Source organism: Podarcis vaucheri (assembly GCF_965113315.1).
Source record: "Podarcis vaucheri genome assembly, chromosome: 11".
NCBI classification, from domain to species: Eukaryota; Metazoa; Chordata; class Lepidosauria; order Squamata; family Lacertidae; genus Podarcis; species Podarcis vaucheri.
Window position 1 is genome coordinate 35991796 of NC_138749.1, and position 15932 is coordinate 36007727.

At 45.1% G+C, this 15932-nt stretch overlaps 1 protein-coding gene across 4 annotated transcripts in view; it reads left to right on the plus strand.

Annotated features, from left to right (window-relative positions):
* Positions 1–15932, plus strand: part of ADGRV1 (adhesion G protein-coupled receptor V1) — a 247800-nt gene that overhangs the window by 54268 nt on the left and 177600 nt on the right. For all 4 annotated transcript variants that reach the window (XM_082191331.1, XM_082191333.1, XM_082191334.1 and 1 more), the window contains 7 exons: positions 838–977; positions 2271–2880; positions 4744–4959; positions 5173–5388; positions 5978–6222; positions 6952–7133; positions 7890–8698. In XM_082191331.1, coding sequence (XP_082047457.1) covers positions 838–977; positions 2271–2880; positions 4744–4959; positions 5173–5388; positions 5978–6222; positions 6952–7133; positions 7890–8698 — 2418 coding nt within the window. The remainder of the gene's footprint in view (positions 1–837; positions 978–2270; positions 2881–4743; positions 4960–5172; positions 5389–5977; positions 6223–6951; positions 7134–7889; positions 8699–15932) is intronic.

A 15932-nucleotide genomic window follows, 5' to 3' on the forward strand; every position in this document is an offset into this window, starting at 1 on the left:
TTGTAAATGTGTGGTTGGATAAATGTAAAAAAAGAGAGCCCTCTTCAGGTATTCATCCTGGACAAGGGAAGGCAAACATGTGTAGACAGAAGGGGGTCCCTCATGTTGACCCCATCCAAACATTGCTGGGTCTGCTTCCTCCACTCCTGACCTTGGCGTATTTAGCATGTAAAGGTCTGAAGGTGACTTGTTTTCATTTAGACTGGTAATTATAAGCCTAAAAGAACAGACCTATACATTTTTTTAGTTGCAAGTCTGGCTAAAGACCTATAACCCAAGCAAGTATAAGCAGGTTTACAGCCCAAATCTCTGTTAAATCATGTTTTTAATACAGAGGTACCTTCGAAGTTGAACAGAATCCATTCTGGAAGTCTGTTCAACTTCCAAAACATTCGACTTTCAAGGTGTGGCTTCTAATTGGCTGCAGGAGCGTCCTGCAGCCATTTGGAAGCCACAGAAGCTGTGCTGGACATTCGGCTTCCAAATTTTTTTTGAAAACCGGAACAATCAACTCTGGTTTTTGATCGTTTAGGAGCCGAAACGTTTGAGTTTACAGGTGTTTGGCTTCCGAGGTTCCACTGTAATGACTTTGGGAAACGGGGGGAGGGAGAACAGCTACCATAAGTCAATTGGATGCCATATTCAAATGCTAACTTTGATGCCGTTGGGAAGAAGAAAAAAATATTTTATTAGTATTTATAAAGTACCGGATTCCCATTGACCATTCCACACATTGATTGAAATAATTGATTCATTCAAGAGTTTGCCATTTCAGATTTTCATCTGTGCCTTTTCAGATATTGTGTAAATCATTCACCACCCCCTTTGTATCAACAGCCAGCCTGGGAATAGCATCTCACATCATAGTCACTATTGAAGCCTCTGATGATGCTCATGGTGTATTTGAATTCAGTGCCGAATCCCTTTCTGTCAATGGATCTGAACCTGAGGATGGAGGTGGAACAGTCACGCTTGAGGTCAAGAAGTTTGAGTTTACAAGACATGGCATCCCATTTAACCATGCTATCTCTAGAGCAGGGCTGGGGAGCTTTGTGTAATTTTGCAAAAAATAAAATTTATTTAGTTGGCAGGAACACCTGATTCTGGGGGTGGGATCTGAGTGGTAGGGACTGGCTGGGGCAAAACTGCATATCTGATTTCTGATTCACTTACAGCAAGCTCTCTGGTTTGACTGATACTCTGGTTCACTCTGTTTGCAAGATACATTGGCCTCCAGATTATCATATCATGACTTTGATTATCTAGAGAAAAGGATTGTATAAATTGAGATACCCATCTGGATGCTGTACCTACGATGGTTTTCCATTTCTCAGACCTTTGTAAGCACAACACTCCTCTGTGGAGGCCTGCCATGTCTAATATGTGAACAGATCTTCTATGGCAACACAGATATAGAAGGCAGAGGAAGAGTTTGGGGCTGTGTGATGAATCTATACTGGTGAATCAGTTTTTCTGTTCTTTAGGGTAGAAGTAATCCTAGATGAAAGAGGGATGGGACGTATTAATGTGATTTCATGAAAGAGCATACTCAGCAAAAAAGAGAAGAAAATAGGCTCCATTTTAAAAATCATGTTTCCTTTTACAGCTTAAGTATAATGCAGGAAGTATAGCTACAAAAAAGAGTCACACTGATGCAGCTTCAGCATTACGAAGGAAAATCTGCATGAATGACATACTCAAAGATCAGGAATCTTCCTCTTTTGTATTGAGCTAAATATTTATACCATTGCATTGAATTCAGGGGTCAAAACAAGGGGAGGAAGAGGCAATGTGTTAGATCCGTAAGGCTGATTTGGCCCGTAAATTCAATGTACGGGGTAAGATTGTGTATGTCTGAGGGTATATCTGAGCTGCATTAAGCACCATGTTCCTGTGTTTGTGGTGGCTGCTGTTTGCTCATTCTAAATGTGTCACCTTCGCCCATATGCAGAATCTGCAGTTTTACACACCACTGCTCATCAACATTGAGGAGGTTTATGCTAAGTTTTAAAAGAGCAGGTTTTGGTTGCAGCAAACAACACAGACAGCCTTAACTCAGCTACCCTGCATAAGCAAGGCAGTTGTGTTCAGTGATTTGGAGTTTGTGACATAGTTGTCTCAAATTCCTTGTGCTGCCCCTAAGTGGCCAACATGGATCCAGTTTACTGTGCGGTAAAGTGGCATGGAGCATCTCAGAATAAACAACTCTGAGAGTAAGGATTTTTGACCTTCACAATGTAACAATAACAATTTACCCTTTTGCTCTTCAGGTTGTCAGAAACCATGGCGCCTTGTCCCAGGTAACTTTGCATTGGTTCATAGTGCCTGATGATACTGATGATCTATCAGCTACCACTGGAAACATAACTTTCAATATAGAGCAAAGAAAAGCACATTTAACAGTGCAGATCTTGCCTGATGAAATTCCAGAACTAGACAAGACATTTTCAGTTTGGATCATCAACACTTCCTGTGGACGTCTTGGAAACCACACCAATGCTACATTAACAATTCTTGCAAATGATGACCCCTATGGAGTTTTAATTTTCTCTGAGAAAAACAGGCCAATCAAAGTTGAGGAAGAAGCTAAGACCATCACCCTTACAATAGTGAGGTTAAAAGGTCTCCTGGGAGTAGTAATGGTTACATATAGAACCATGGGGGATGAGGAAGAATCACCCTATCTGCCATCAAATGTTGCCAGGGCAAGACAGGAACAAGACTATTTGCCCATTTCAGGATTTGTAATCTTTGCCGCCAATGAAAGTGAGGCTACCATAGAGCTCCCTATTCTGGATGACAGTGAACCAGAGAAGTCAGAATCTCTCTTTGTAGAGCTGCTTCGTGTAACTTTGGTGGAAGGAGCCCAACATCGGTCAAGTAAGACTATATATTTCCAGACTTGCTAGATTTCCAGCAGTAGAATGTAAATGAATGTTGAAATGCCACTAACCTAGATTATGCTTTATTGTATGAAATTATACTAAGCAATGGTACACATGACTGATTTGCTTGTGTGGCTGCTTTTTTCATCTGCTCCCATGGCAAACAAAATTGCAGAATCTGCTTCTGATTAATGCCAGAAGCTCCATTTACTATGAACATAGATCTTCCAAGAGGAATAATAATAATAAAAAAGTAGCTGCAAGCCAGGTAAGTTTGTCCACCTAGTAAATGACTCCATACCACATTGCCATATTAGAAACAATAGGCTAGTAAACAAATGACATTATTTCCATCAAATAAAAAAAATGGCAAGATCCTCAACAAAATACTTGCTGTTAGTGGGAAAAATATGTTGAAACTATTCAAATTACCAAGCCATGGGTTCTGACTCTGTCACTGCTTTTTCTCCCTTTGCAAGACATAAGATTATAGTGTGTCACATCATTTCCAAATACATCACTGTGTTGAACAATGGAGAATCGTTGACAAAATTTGGGGCAGTATATTGGCATCCAGCTCTTTCTCACTGTTTAAGATTTGGTGCAGTATTGTGGTATATTGATTAAAAAGCCAGTTCTATGACATGACAAGGTACTGCAGGGTAAAAGGAATGTTACAAATCAAGATAGAAGCACCAGCATTTTAACCAGTAAAATGCAATAAACCCCACATCTGAGTGCAGCCCTATATTCACAGTGGAAGCAGTCAGTGCCCATCATGTATAACAAAAGGTGCTTTCCACATCCCACCCACCAAATAGGGATTAATCTCTGTCTGGAAACATAATGGATAGAGAAGGCTTCTTTCTAGCATTGCCAAATGGCTGATTAGATTCCTTTGCATTCTGGGACCTTACATAACTTTTATCTTGTGGTCTTTGTGTGTTCTCTTTTCATATATATTGCAGTCTGTAACCTAGGGACATGTGTCTGTCTGCGTGTCTAGAAGTATGGATGCTAATTAGCCAGCTTTATTTAGAAGATTATATACTGATTTGCACTTCAAAGTTCCCCAGGTTGTCTAATTACATTTCCTTTCATTCTTGATAAGCAGAGCAGATTCAGATATGAAGCTCTATGGGATAATTGAACTGTCATGTATATTTCATCATACGAATCCCAGAAATAATACCATAGTTGAGAATGAAATCCAGTTTCTGCTGAGCTTTGAATATGTTAGTATACACAAGAGAGATGATGGATCAGACCAAAGATCCATCTAAGCAAGTGTCATGTTTCTAAAAACAGATCCATTTTGGAAGCTCACAAGCAGGGCATGAATGTCAAGGCCTTCCCCAGTTGCATGTTCCCAGCATAAGGTATTCAGAGTTACACTGTCTCTGAACATGGAAGTTTTGTTTATTATAGTTCATATTTGGCACTGCCCTGTGTTATGCATTGAACTAGATATGGAGAACCTATAATCCTATTGTTGTTGTTGGACTACAACTCCCATGCTGGCCATGCCTGATGGAAGTTGTAGTCCCCAATCTCCAGGGGACAATCCTTGCATTAGAGGCCTTGATCGGAGATAATAATAGCATGATATCAAGCTTCTTGTTTTGCCATAACCTTACGTAATGCATAGCTATGATTATACAAGCTAAATTAAAAAAGAGAGTGCATTTTTAAGAGCTTGACATTATTGCTTTTATGATGGTTTTTAGCTATTTTCTTTGGCATCTATGTTAAATTTGTTGTCATTATGTAAGGTGCTGTCAAACCCTTTTCAAAACTATACTTGTTAAGGTAGTAATAAACAGGGATCTCAGATGGCTCAAATTACTTGGTATTTCAGTTTCAGATTCTCCTCGCCTTGGAGCTAAAGGGGATACCATTGCTCACATAATTATCAATGCCAATGATGATGCTTTTGGAACGTTACAGCTGTCGGCACCAGCTGTACGAGTTGCTGAAAATTACATCGGACCAATCATCAATGTCACAAGAACTGGGGGGATTTTTGCAGATGTTTCAGTGAAATTTAAAGCAGTGCCAATAACAGCAATTGCAGGTGGGTGTGAGAGAAAAAATCAGCCATAAGGCAATAGATATACTGATCTATGTAGTTTTCTAACAAACAGCAGAAATATGGATCACACTCAGCTTTTCATTTAACTTCTCAGCAATGAGAATAAATAGTAACTTTGAATCATGAGTCAAGTACAGCTAGTAGACATTTGTTTCCAATATTGCTTAAGCATCTTTGTCATTTCTATTTATGTAGGGGAAGATTACAGCATAGCCTCATCAGATGTTGTCCTTCTAGAAGGGGAGACCAGCAAAGCTGTGCCAATTTATATAATCAATGATATCAACCCTGAAGTTGAAGAGTCCTTCCTTGTGCAGCTGCTCAATGAAACAACAGGAGGAGCATTGCTTGGGAGCCTAACTGAGGCAATTATAACCATTGAGGCCTCTGATGATCCATTTGGATCTTTTGGTAAGATGAAGCTCTTAAACTTCTTCTATCCTTTGAGTGGCAAATATCACAGTGGCCATTTGCTGATTTAACAAGCAGTTTCTGTTGCAAGACACTCTTCAATGAAAAGTTAAATACTACACCAGTCTTAAAACCACAAGGTTCCTTTGAACCCCCATGATGTTCTGCTATAGATTAGTGGGTTCCATTTTATGTAGGACTCCCAGGGACTTTCAAATTCCAAGGCTTAAACTGATCCCCTGTGTATTCAGTGAAGTTGGGAGACCTCAGAGAAGACCAGCCAGTGATATAAACTTTCTGCCACAAAGATATGGAAAGAAAGCAAAAAGGAATGGGGAGTAGCAAGACCCACCAGTGCAGGGATTAGGTGATATTAAATGTGGCGATGACTGTTCTCAAATGAAGTCAAAATGATTGCCTTTTCATGGAAATTCATCCAGTGTGATCCTATGTGGTGGCTTGCTACATCCACTACTTATTAGCATTCTATTTCATAAATATCTCTTACAATAAAATATGTATTAAAAAGCAAGCTTATCCTACAAGACATTTGAAGAAAGGAAGGAATAAAAACTCTCAACTTCGCTAGTCTTTCAGATCACGGAAATCACAGTTGAAGAGCCTGAGTCTGACACAGTGAGGATAGATCTTCCAGTCATTCGTAATGCTGGAACACTGGGCAATGTGACTGTTCAATGGATAGCCAGCATTAATGGGCAACCTGCTGTCAGTGATTTGCTGGTCTTCTCGGGTAATATTCCATTTTCACCTGGAGAAACCATGAAGAACTTGACACTGGATATCGTGGCTGACGATGATCCAGAAATTGAAGAGGTGAGTTCAGCAGCCATATAACACATGACCAGAAACATTCATGATTTCTGCTGTCTTGTAAGTGGTGTGTTATGTCTCTGATTGCTTGGGGAAAACCCTGGACAGGAGGCAACTTAAGCAGCTGTGGGGAGTGGGGACCTTCAGTCTCAGCAACTGCTTCATGGGGGCAAGACTTACCAGAGATGATTGGCTGTGTCCATTAGGTCTGGCATTCCTGTGCAAAACATGTTTTTGCTAATAAAGAGTTAATTCCAACCTGCACAGTGTGATTTATTGCTGGCTCGCTCCTGACACTGAGGAAAACTCATGGTGGTGGTACCTAGCAATCTCCCTCTAGTGGCCTAGACTTTAGATAACTTTAGATAAATCATACTGCTCTGTTCTCATATTGCTGTAAGTGGTATTTCTAATGATTTTGAATGATATCTGTTTCTAGTACCAGTAGGAATATGGAGTAAATGTGGTTTCTTAATTTTGCTACACTAAACAATAAAAGGATAGGTAATTTGGTAACTGCTGTAGCATATGTTAGTCATCATGAACATTGAAAGCTGAATTGAGTTGCTTGCTTTTGTTTATACTACATTTCTAATAAGCAGCACAATAGCCTAAAATTAGGATACTTTTGAGGGGAAAAAAGTTTTCCAGTACTTGTTTATCATCTGGCTCAAACTAGACATTTCCCTCCACCATCAAGTTATTTCAATGACAATCTAACATGCTTTGTAGGTTATCAGAGTGGAATTAATTCAGGCTTCCAATGGAGGTACTATTGGACCAGATGGAGTGGCAAATGTGATAATTCCTGCCAATGATAAGCCATACGGCACAGTTGCCTTTCACCAAAACTTGTACCGAATTCAAGAGCCACTGGAGAGGAGTTCACTTGCAAACATAACAGTGAAGAGAAGGTCTGTTTAATACCTTGGTCTTTTAAGTGTACTGACTGTGAATTATTCTGTGTTCTCCTGCTATTGTATTGTTAGGTTTGCTTGTAAAAAAACCTGTTAACAACAACAACAAGTGGTATACTATATTTTTCCCCAGGGGTACGCATACCCCTAAAAATTTTATGAATCTAAGTTTGGCCTCATTTAAGGGCATTATTTCAATAGGAGTAGGAAAATGAGAGTACTCCTAAACATTTTAAAGGGGAAAAAGCACTGCTTATAAAACAAGTGAGCACATGGGGGAAAGTGGATTTAAGACTGAGACCAATAGCGGCTCTTATGATCTTACACCTGTTTAATCTGAAATGTGTGAGATGCTGTTGATAAGAATTGGGAATACTAAGGGAAGCTCTTAAATGAAGGAGGTCACAGAGGAAAGACTTCCAGCCCAAGCATGCACCAGGAACAGGCTTGCTTGTTCCAACATTTGCTTACTCACCAGGAGAAGTCAACATAAAGGACTTAGGATTTAGACGTGAAAATGATACACTCTATAAGCTTGTTCTTCACACTTTCATTTTCTCATCCCATTGCCACTTCTTGCTTTCCCAGTTTTCTGGGTTGATGTTGCATTTTTAAATAAATGAGAGTGGTGATAGTTTTAAAAGTTGTGTTTAAATAATGAATATTTTTGCAATTTTTTTTCTTATTTGTAAATATTGTAACTAGAGAAACTGTCACAATTAACATAACCTTCTTGCTTATCACAATTCGTAGTGGTGGAAGATTTGGGCGGTTGCAGATTTTCTACAGCACTGCTGAAATTGATGTTGTAGCTCTGGCAGTAGCCGAAGGCCTGGATGTGCTGTCCTACTATGAAGCTGCTGTGCAAGGAATTCCAGACACAATTGAGATGACCAAAGTGAATGTTTCAACTAATGACTCGTTGTACAATTGTGCAACTCTATGCCTGAAAGAGCCAGCATGTTCAGCCTTCACCTCTTCCAATGCCTTTGGAATTCCTTCATGCATTTGGGTGGCAACTTGGGATGGCCCAGTAACCAACAAGTCAGGATTCTGGACGTACAAGAAAAACCTTACCACCATATCATCTCTTTTTAGTACCCAAGCAATTGCAGGTAGTGACTATGAGTCTGTTACAAGGCAGTGGGTGATAATGGCTGAAGGAGCAGAGTTTGCAAATCTCACAGTTACCATACTTCCTGATGATTTTCCAGAAGTGGACGAAAAGTTTGTCATTTCTCTGTTAAGGGTTGAGCTGCTGAACATCTCTGCCAGCATTGAAGATCATCCAACCATAGGACAACCAAACACCTCTACAGTGGTCATACTAATGAATGGAGATGCCTTTGGTGTGTTTGTGATCTACAGCATCAGCCCCAATACAACAGAGGATGGTCTTTATGTAGAAGTTCATGAATGGCCTCAGAACACTGTGCAGCTAATGATACACAGAACAGAAGGTAGTCTGGGACAGGTGATACTGGAGTGGAGCATAGCTGGTGGCACAGCTACCCCAAATGTGGATTTCATAGGTGAAGGGGAAATCCTGATTTTTGCAGAAGGTAAGAAGTTTGGGAGGATACATAATAATAGCACAATACATAAGAACACAAGAAGAGCCTGCAAGGGCCAAGGGCCCATCTAGTCCATTGTTCTGTTCTCACAGTAGCCAACCAGATGCCTGTGGGAAACCAGCAAGCAGGATTTGAGCAAAAGAACACTCCTCTCCTGTGGTTTCCAGCAACTGGTATTCAGAAGCACTGCTGCCACCAGCTGTGGCGCCAGAGCATAGCCATTGTGGTTCTAACAATCAATAGCTCTGTCTGTTGTACAATCACTGTCCTTCAGATCGACACTGAGTGAAGGCAGGCCAGAGCCTGCCATTATGTAGAATGAGGCAACTGCCTCAGACAGCAAATACTGTAGAGCATGGAGTGGCAAGGAGGTGCCGAAGGACAGAGTTGTGTGTGCCATGTGGCCTGCCCTACACCCCACAAAGTAGCCTGCTGCTTTCTTGGGTACAGCAGAGGACACCCATCACAATTATATGCAATATAAGAGGCATGTTTGTCTTTTGCTTCAGGCAGCCAAAAGTCTTGGGCCAGTCCTGGCCGAAGCCTATGTGATACACAGAGCAGGGAGCAGACACACTCTTTGTTCTTAAACCATAGTTTAAATTCAATGAGTGTATAAAACATTGTGCTAACTCATCAGATAAAGAGGTTATTTGTCATCTAAGGTGTGTAATCTCAAAATGAATCCATATCACAAACACCCCACCCCAAACAGGAGATAATATTTCAGTTTCTTCATGGAATACAGTGATACCTCGGGTTAAGAACTTAATTCGTTCTGGAGGTTTCTTAACCTGAAACTGTTCTTAACCTGAAGCACCACTTTAGCTAACGGGGCCTCCTGCTGCTGCTGCGCTGCTGCCACACGATTTCTGTTCTCATCCTGAAGCAAAGTTCTTAACCCGAGGTACTATTTCTGGGTCAGTAGAGTCTGTAACCTGAAGAGTCTGTAACCCAAGGTACCACTGTATATCCATGGGTGAACTGGTCTTGTGAACAAGGCATTCATCCCTGCAAAATTTGAGCTGGCTCATATGTCACGGTTGACTATTCTCCACAGGGTAGTACATTTTTTATCAGAAAATAGTTTTGTGTGGTTGTATATATTAGCAGATATGGCCATATGAATATATTGATTTGGTTGAAATATATATACCTCATCTTTTTACTGAAGACCCTGAGGCAGCTTGCAGTATATTTGAAATGCAATAAAATAGATTAGTCTGGATGACTGAAGCTCTCACTGGGTTGGGACTCTGTGACAGGGAGAGTAAAAGAAAACAACTCAGATCACTAATCAGCAAAGGTAAATGTCAGGGAATGATTAGCTGCTTGTGCTTAAAATTGTGCCCCTTCAGAGTTTGTGCGGCCCCACAAACCTCTGTGTGTGACAGAGCTCCTCAGACATGCCTGCTCTAGTCACTAGTAGAGTCTGACAGTGGCTGCCTGCGGAAGCGCTTCCAGCAAAGAAGCTCCTTAACGGAAACGCGTCTCCTGGACTCACGACGGGGCAGCTTCCGGCGAAGCATGGGTCTCCCTGCAGTTGCTTCTGACACCTCCCCGCTATTTTCGCTGGACGTGTCTCTCACCCCTTTCTCTCCCCTGCTGTTTCCTGCCTGGGCTGCTGCGTCTCTCTCAGCATTACTGAGATCCTCCTCCAGAGACCCCTCGCTCCCCCTACTGGTCCCTGCTTTGGCTGCTGACTCTCTCCCAGTCTCTGGGAGCCCTACCAACTCCCTTTCCTCTGATGTCAGTTCCCTGACATCCACCTCCCCTCCAGGGCCCCCTTCTCCCCCGCCCCTACTCTCTCCTCTGGGCGGTGAGGAGCTGAAACCCTGAAAAGAATCCTCTTCATCTTCAGACGTCTCGAACATTTCCCTCCATCGGTCTTCGTTCCGACTCGCTGAATCCTCCTCCACCTCGGAATCAGAGAACCCCTCCAACTCTTCTTCTTCGTCGGTGGTGGCGAAGTATTCCCTCCGGAACCTCGCCACTGGCTGGGGTTTATGAGGGAATCTCTGATGAAAAGTTTCTATCAAAACCTCGTCATCTACATCCTCTGCCCTGACCCAGGTGTTTTCCGACTCCGGCTCCCCTTTCCACATTACCAAATACTCTACTTGATCTCCCTTCCACCTGGAATCGAGAATCTCCGCTACATGGTAGCTGTGTTCTTTTTCCTCCATAGCTGGTCCCCTATTGACCCTCCCTTCTCTGTCCCCTTTATACGGTGACAGCAACGACCTGTGGAACACTGGGTGCAACTTCATGTGGTTCGGTAACCGGAGTCTGAAAGCCACTGGGTTGACCTGCTGCGTGACTTCAAATGGGCTCAGCCTTTTGGGTCTTAACTTCTTACAACCTCCTTTGAATGGTAACCCTTGGGTGGACAGCCACACCTGGTCCCCCACCCTAATGCTTTCCCCTTCCCTTCTGGTTTTGTCTGCCTGCCTCTTATATTCCTCCTTCGCCCTGTTTAAATTAAGTTGGAGCTGGCGATGGATCGCTTCCATTTCTTCAACGAACTGTTCTGCGGCTGGAACGCTCCAGTTCTCCCCTTCCCCCCCTGGGAAGGCTCAGGGATGACACCCGTGATTAGCCAAAAAGGGGCTCATCCCCGTGGACACGTTCTCTGCATTGTTGTAGGCAAATTCTGCCAACGCCAGCTTCTCCACCCAATCATTCTCTCTGTCATTCACATAACACCTCAAATATTGCTGGAGGACACCATTAGCTCTTTCCGCCTGCCCGTTGGTTTCTGGATGACGGGCAGTTGAGAAATTCACCTCTACATGCAATAAGCTCATGAGCTTCCTCCAGAACCTGGAAGTAAATTGTTTCCCTCGGTCAGAAACCACCCTCAAGGGGGCGCCATGCAGCCTAAACACATTTTCCACAAACAATTTAGCGGTTTCTTCCGCTGTGACCGCATGTGAGCAGGCTATAAAGTGGGCCATCTTGGTTAACAGGTCTACCACAACCATGATGGCTGTTTTCCCTTTGGACCTGGGCAGATCAGTCATGAAATCTATTGCCACTGCCTCCCATGGCCTTTCCGGCGTGGGTAGTGGTTCTAATAAACCTGCCGGTGCCCGCCTCTCCCCCTTGGCTCGTTGGCATTGGTCACACCCTCTCACATACTCCCGCACATCTTCCCTGACCTTGGGCCACCAGAATTCCCTGGTAACCAGCCACATGGTTTTGTGTTGCCCAAAATGCCCTGCTGTGGGGCTATCGTGCAGTTGCTTGAGTACCTTTTCCCTCAATTCCCCTTCAGGTATGTATAACGCTCCCTTGTAGTACAACGCCCCGTTTCTCTCCTCAAAACCCCCGGGTTTGTCTCCCTCCCTCCTGAGACCCCTGAGTTTGTCCTGGGCGTATTCATCCTGCACCGTTCCCTCTACCAGTTCCCTTTGCCCCACCAATGCCGCCCCACACACCCAGCGGTCCTCGGGAATGACATGGGTCTCTTCGGGTGCACCCTCTCCCTCCAAATATTCAGGTTTGCGTGAGAGAGCGTCCGCCCTAACGTTCTCTGGGCCTGGCACGTAACAAATCTCAAAGTTAAATTTGGAGAACTCCTGGGCCCATCTCAACTGCCGTTGGTTGAGCACTCGCGCAGTTCTCCAATACTCTAGATTCTTATGGTCCGTGCACACTTGCACCTTCTGTTGTGCACCAATTAGCAGGTGCCTCCATCTCCGGAAGGCCTCATGAATCGCAAGAAGTTCCCGGTCGTACACCGTGTAGTTCCTCTCAGATTTGTTCAGCTTTCGCGAAAAGAAGGCACACGGTCGCCACTCTGACCCCTCCTTCCCCGGCTGCAGAAGAAGCACCGCCCCTATGGCTCTGTCAGAAGCGTCTGTTTCGACCCTCAGCTTTTTTTGTAAATCCACATGTAGAAGTTGTTCATCAGAGGCGAAGGCCCTTTTCAGTTCCTCAAACGCTCGCTCCGCCTCCCCCGTCCAAACAAACTTCTTTTTACTGCTGAGACAGTCCGTGATGGGCGCCGTCAGGTGGGCGAAGTTTCGGATGAACTTACGATAAAAGTTTCCAAACCCTAGGAACCTCTGCACATCCTTCTTGGTTTTGGGTGTTTTCCATTCCAGCACCGCTTGAACCTTGCCGGGGTCCATGGCCAACCCCTTGTCTGACAAGCGGTACTCCAGGAATTCCACCTCCTTGGTATGAAACTGACACTTCTCCAGTTTCACCCACAGCCTGTTGGCTTGCAGCCTGCTCAACACTTCTCTGACGTCTCTCACATGTTGCTCCTCATTCTCCGAATACACCAACACGTCATCCAAGAAGGCCACGCAATTCTTGTAGAGCAAAGGCCCCAGTACGTGGTTCATGAAGGCTTGAAAACACGCGGAGCCTGTTTGTAATCCAAAAGGCATAACGAGGTATTCAAATGCCCCCAAAGGGGTGAACATGGTGGTCTTCCATTCATCCCCTTTCCTTATACGTATCAGGTTGTACACCCCCCTTAGGTCCAGCTTTGTAAAAATCTTTCCTTTCCGCACCCTGGTCAAAATATCATCAATCCTGGGCATAGGAAAAGCCGCCGGCTCTGTCACTGCATTTAACCGCCTAAAATCACATACAAGTCTCGGCTTGTCCGTGTTTTTTTTATCCACAAAAAACACTGGGCTACCCCCCGCTGCCTTGGACTCTCTGATGAAGCCTCTCTTCAGGTTCTTGTCAATGAACGCTCGCAACTCCTGCATTTCCCTGTCTGACATGGCATACAACTTGCCTACAGGAAGCTGTGCTCCAGGGAGTAAATTGATCTGGCAATCAAAGGGCCTATGCGGGGGTAGTTGGTCAGCTTCCTTCTCGCTGAACACGTCGCTGAGATCAGCATACTGTGGTGGCACCTTCCCCTTCCCCATTACTTCAGTCCCTGCCAGGGTGGCTTGGGCCCCTGCTGACCCCTTTTCCCCCCTGCAGTGTTCTAAGCAATGTGCTGAACCGAAGGAAACCACTCTTTGATGCCAGCCCACCAGCGGATCATGTAGGGCTAGCCAGCTCATTCCCAAAATAATGGGAGCGCCTCCCAAGGTGGCCACATTAAACGCTATCAGTTCTGTGTGCCTTGCCACCCTCATTATCATTGGGACGGTCTGCAAGCTGACTCCTCCTCCCAACAGTTCCCTGCCATCGATCGTGGTCACCTGCAGGGGGTTGCTTAAAGGGATAGTCTGTATCTGATGTTCAGCAGCAAACTCCTTGCTCATAAAATTGCAAGAGCTGCCTGAGTCCAACAGCGCCTTTATTTTTAGGGGGTGTCCATTTTGCAGCTCTAGCGACACTTCAATTACTAGAGCAGGTCGAGGAGCTTCTGGCACGGGCACTTTTACTGCTCTTTGGCCTGGCTGCAGTGCCCTGACGGTGGCAACCAGGCGTTGGCTTTTACCTGCTCCGTTTCTCCCTGCTCTCCCCCCTCAACTGCTCCCACCATCCCTTGCCATTCCTTTCTCTGGGGGCAGACTCTGGCAAAGTGGCCTGGCTGTTGGCAGAGATAGCATTTCCGGGCTCCCTTTCCCTCCTTCTTCGCCCCCTCACTGGGCTTTGAAACTGCGCGCGCGCGGGCTGTTCCGATTTCCATCGGCTCTGCCGGCGGGAAAGCTGGCTCAGGAATGTCTGGAATGCGTAACTCCTTCCAACGTTCCCCTCTCCCTTCCCGCCTCTCCAAGGCTCTTGCCTCCTGGCGCGCTCCAATGGTCAGCGCAGATTTGGTCAGCTGATCCATAGACACCGCCCTGGGGCTCCTGGACAGCTCGTCTTTCACAGCCGAAGAAAGACCTTCTTCAAATAGCATCTGAATGGGTGCTGCCGATAAATCCCACCCCAATCTGTGAATCAGCATGGTAAATTCAGTCCAGTACTCACGGACAGATCTGCTTCCCTGCTTGCAAGCCATTAGCTGTCTGCGCACCACCCCTTCCTCAATATCGCTGGAAAACATGATATCCATTGCACGAAAGAACTTCATAGTGTCCTTTAGGATATCGTTGTGCGTTGCCATCAGGGGTCGAACCCAGTCCCGCGCCCCCTTCTCAAGATGCCCAATTACGAAAGCAACTCGCGATTCCTCATCAGGGAACTCATCAAACTGCACATTCAGGGCATATTGCATCTCGGTCCTAAAGGCATGGTAATCCTTGGGGTCCCCCCCAAACTTCTGCACCAATCCTGGTACCTTTCTGGGGAACTGAGTGGTTCTCCCCTTTTTGTCAGCATCCTGAGCCCTTCTCTCCTCGAGCCTCGCCGTCTGCAGCGCAAGTTGGACCTCCAGAGCTTGATACCTTTCTTCCAAGCTTGGACCAGCTCCAACCCCTGCCTCTCCGGTTCCGGCTGGGTTGTTCATGATGCTTTCTCCTGCACAGGCAGCGTACAAAGACTGTCAGACTGCTGTCAGGGAATGATTAGCTGCTTGTGCTTAAAATTGTGCCCCTTCAGAGTTTGTGCGGCCCCACAAACCTCTGTGTGTGACAGAGCTCCTCAGACATGTCTGCTCTAGTCACTAGTAGAGTCTGACAGTGGCTGCCTGCGGAAGCGCTTCCAGCAAAGAAGCTCCTTAACGGAAACGCGTCTCCTGGACTCACGACGTGGCAGCTTCCGGCGAAGCATGGGTCTCCCTGCAGTTGCTTCTGACACCTCCCCGCTATTTTCGCTGGACGTGTCTCTCACCCCTTTCTCTCCCCTGCTGTTTCCTGCCTGGGCTGCTGCGTCTCTCTCAGCATTACTGAGATCCTCCTCCAGAGACCCCTCGCTCCCCCTACTGGTCCCTGCTTTGGCTGCTGACTCTCTCCCAGTCTCTGGGAGCCCTACCAACTCCCTTTCCTCTGATGTCAGTTCCCTGACAGTAAAATAGAATCATAGAATCATAGAATTATAGAGTTGGAAGAGACCACAAGGGCTATCGATTCCAACCCCCTGCCAAGCAGGAAACACCATCAGAGCACTCCTGACATATGGTTGTCAAGCCTCTGCTTAAAGACCTCCAAAGTAGGAGACTCCACCACACTCCTTGGCAGCAAATTCCACTGTCGAACAGCTCTTACTGTCAGGAAGTTCTTCCTAATGTTTAGGTGGAATCTTCTTTCTTGTAGTTTGGATCCATTGCTCCGTGTCCGCTTCGCTGGAGCAGCAGAAAACAACCTTTCTCCCTCCTCTATGTGACATCCTTTTATATATTTGAACATGGCTATCATAT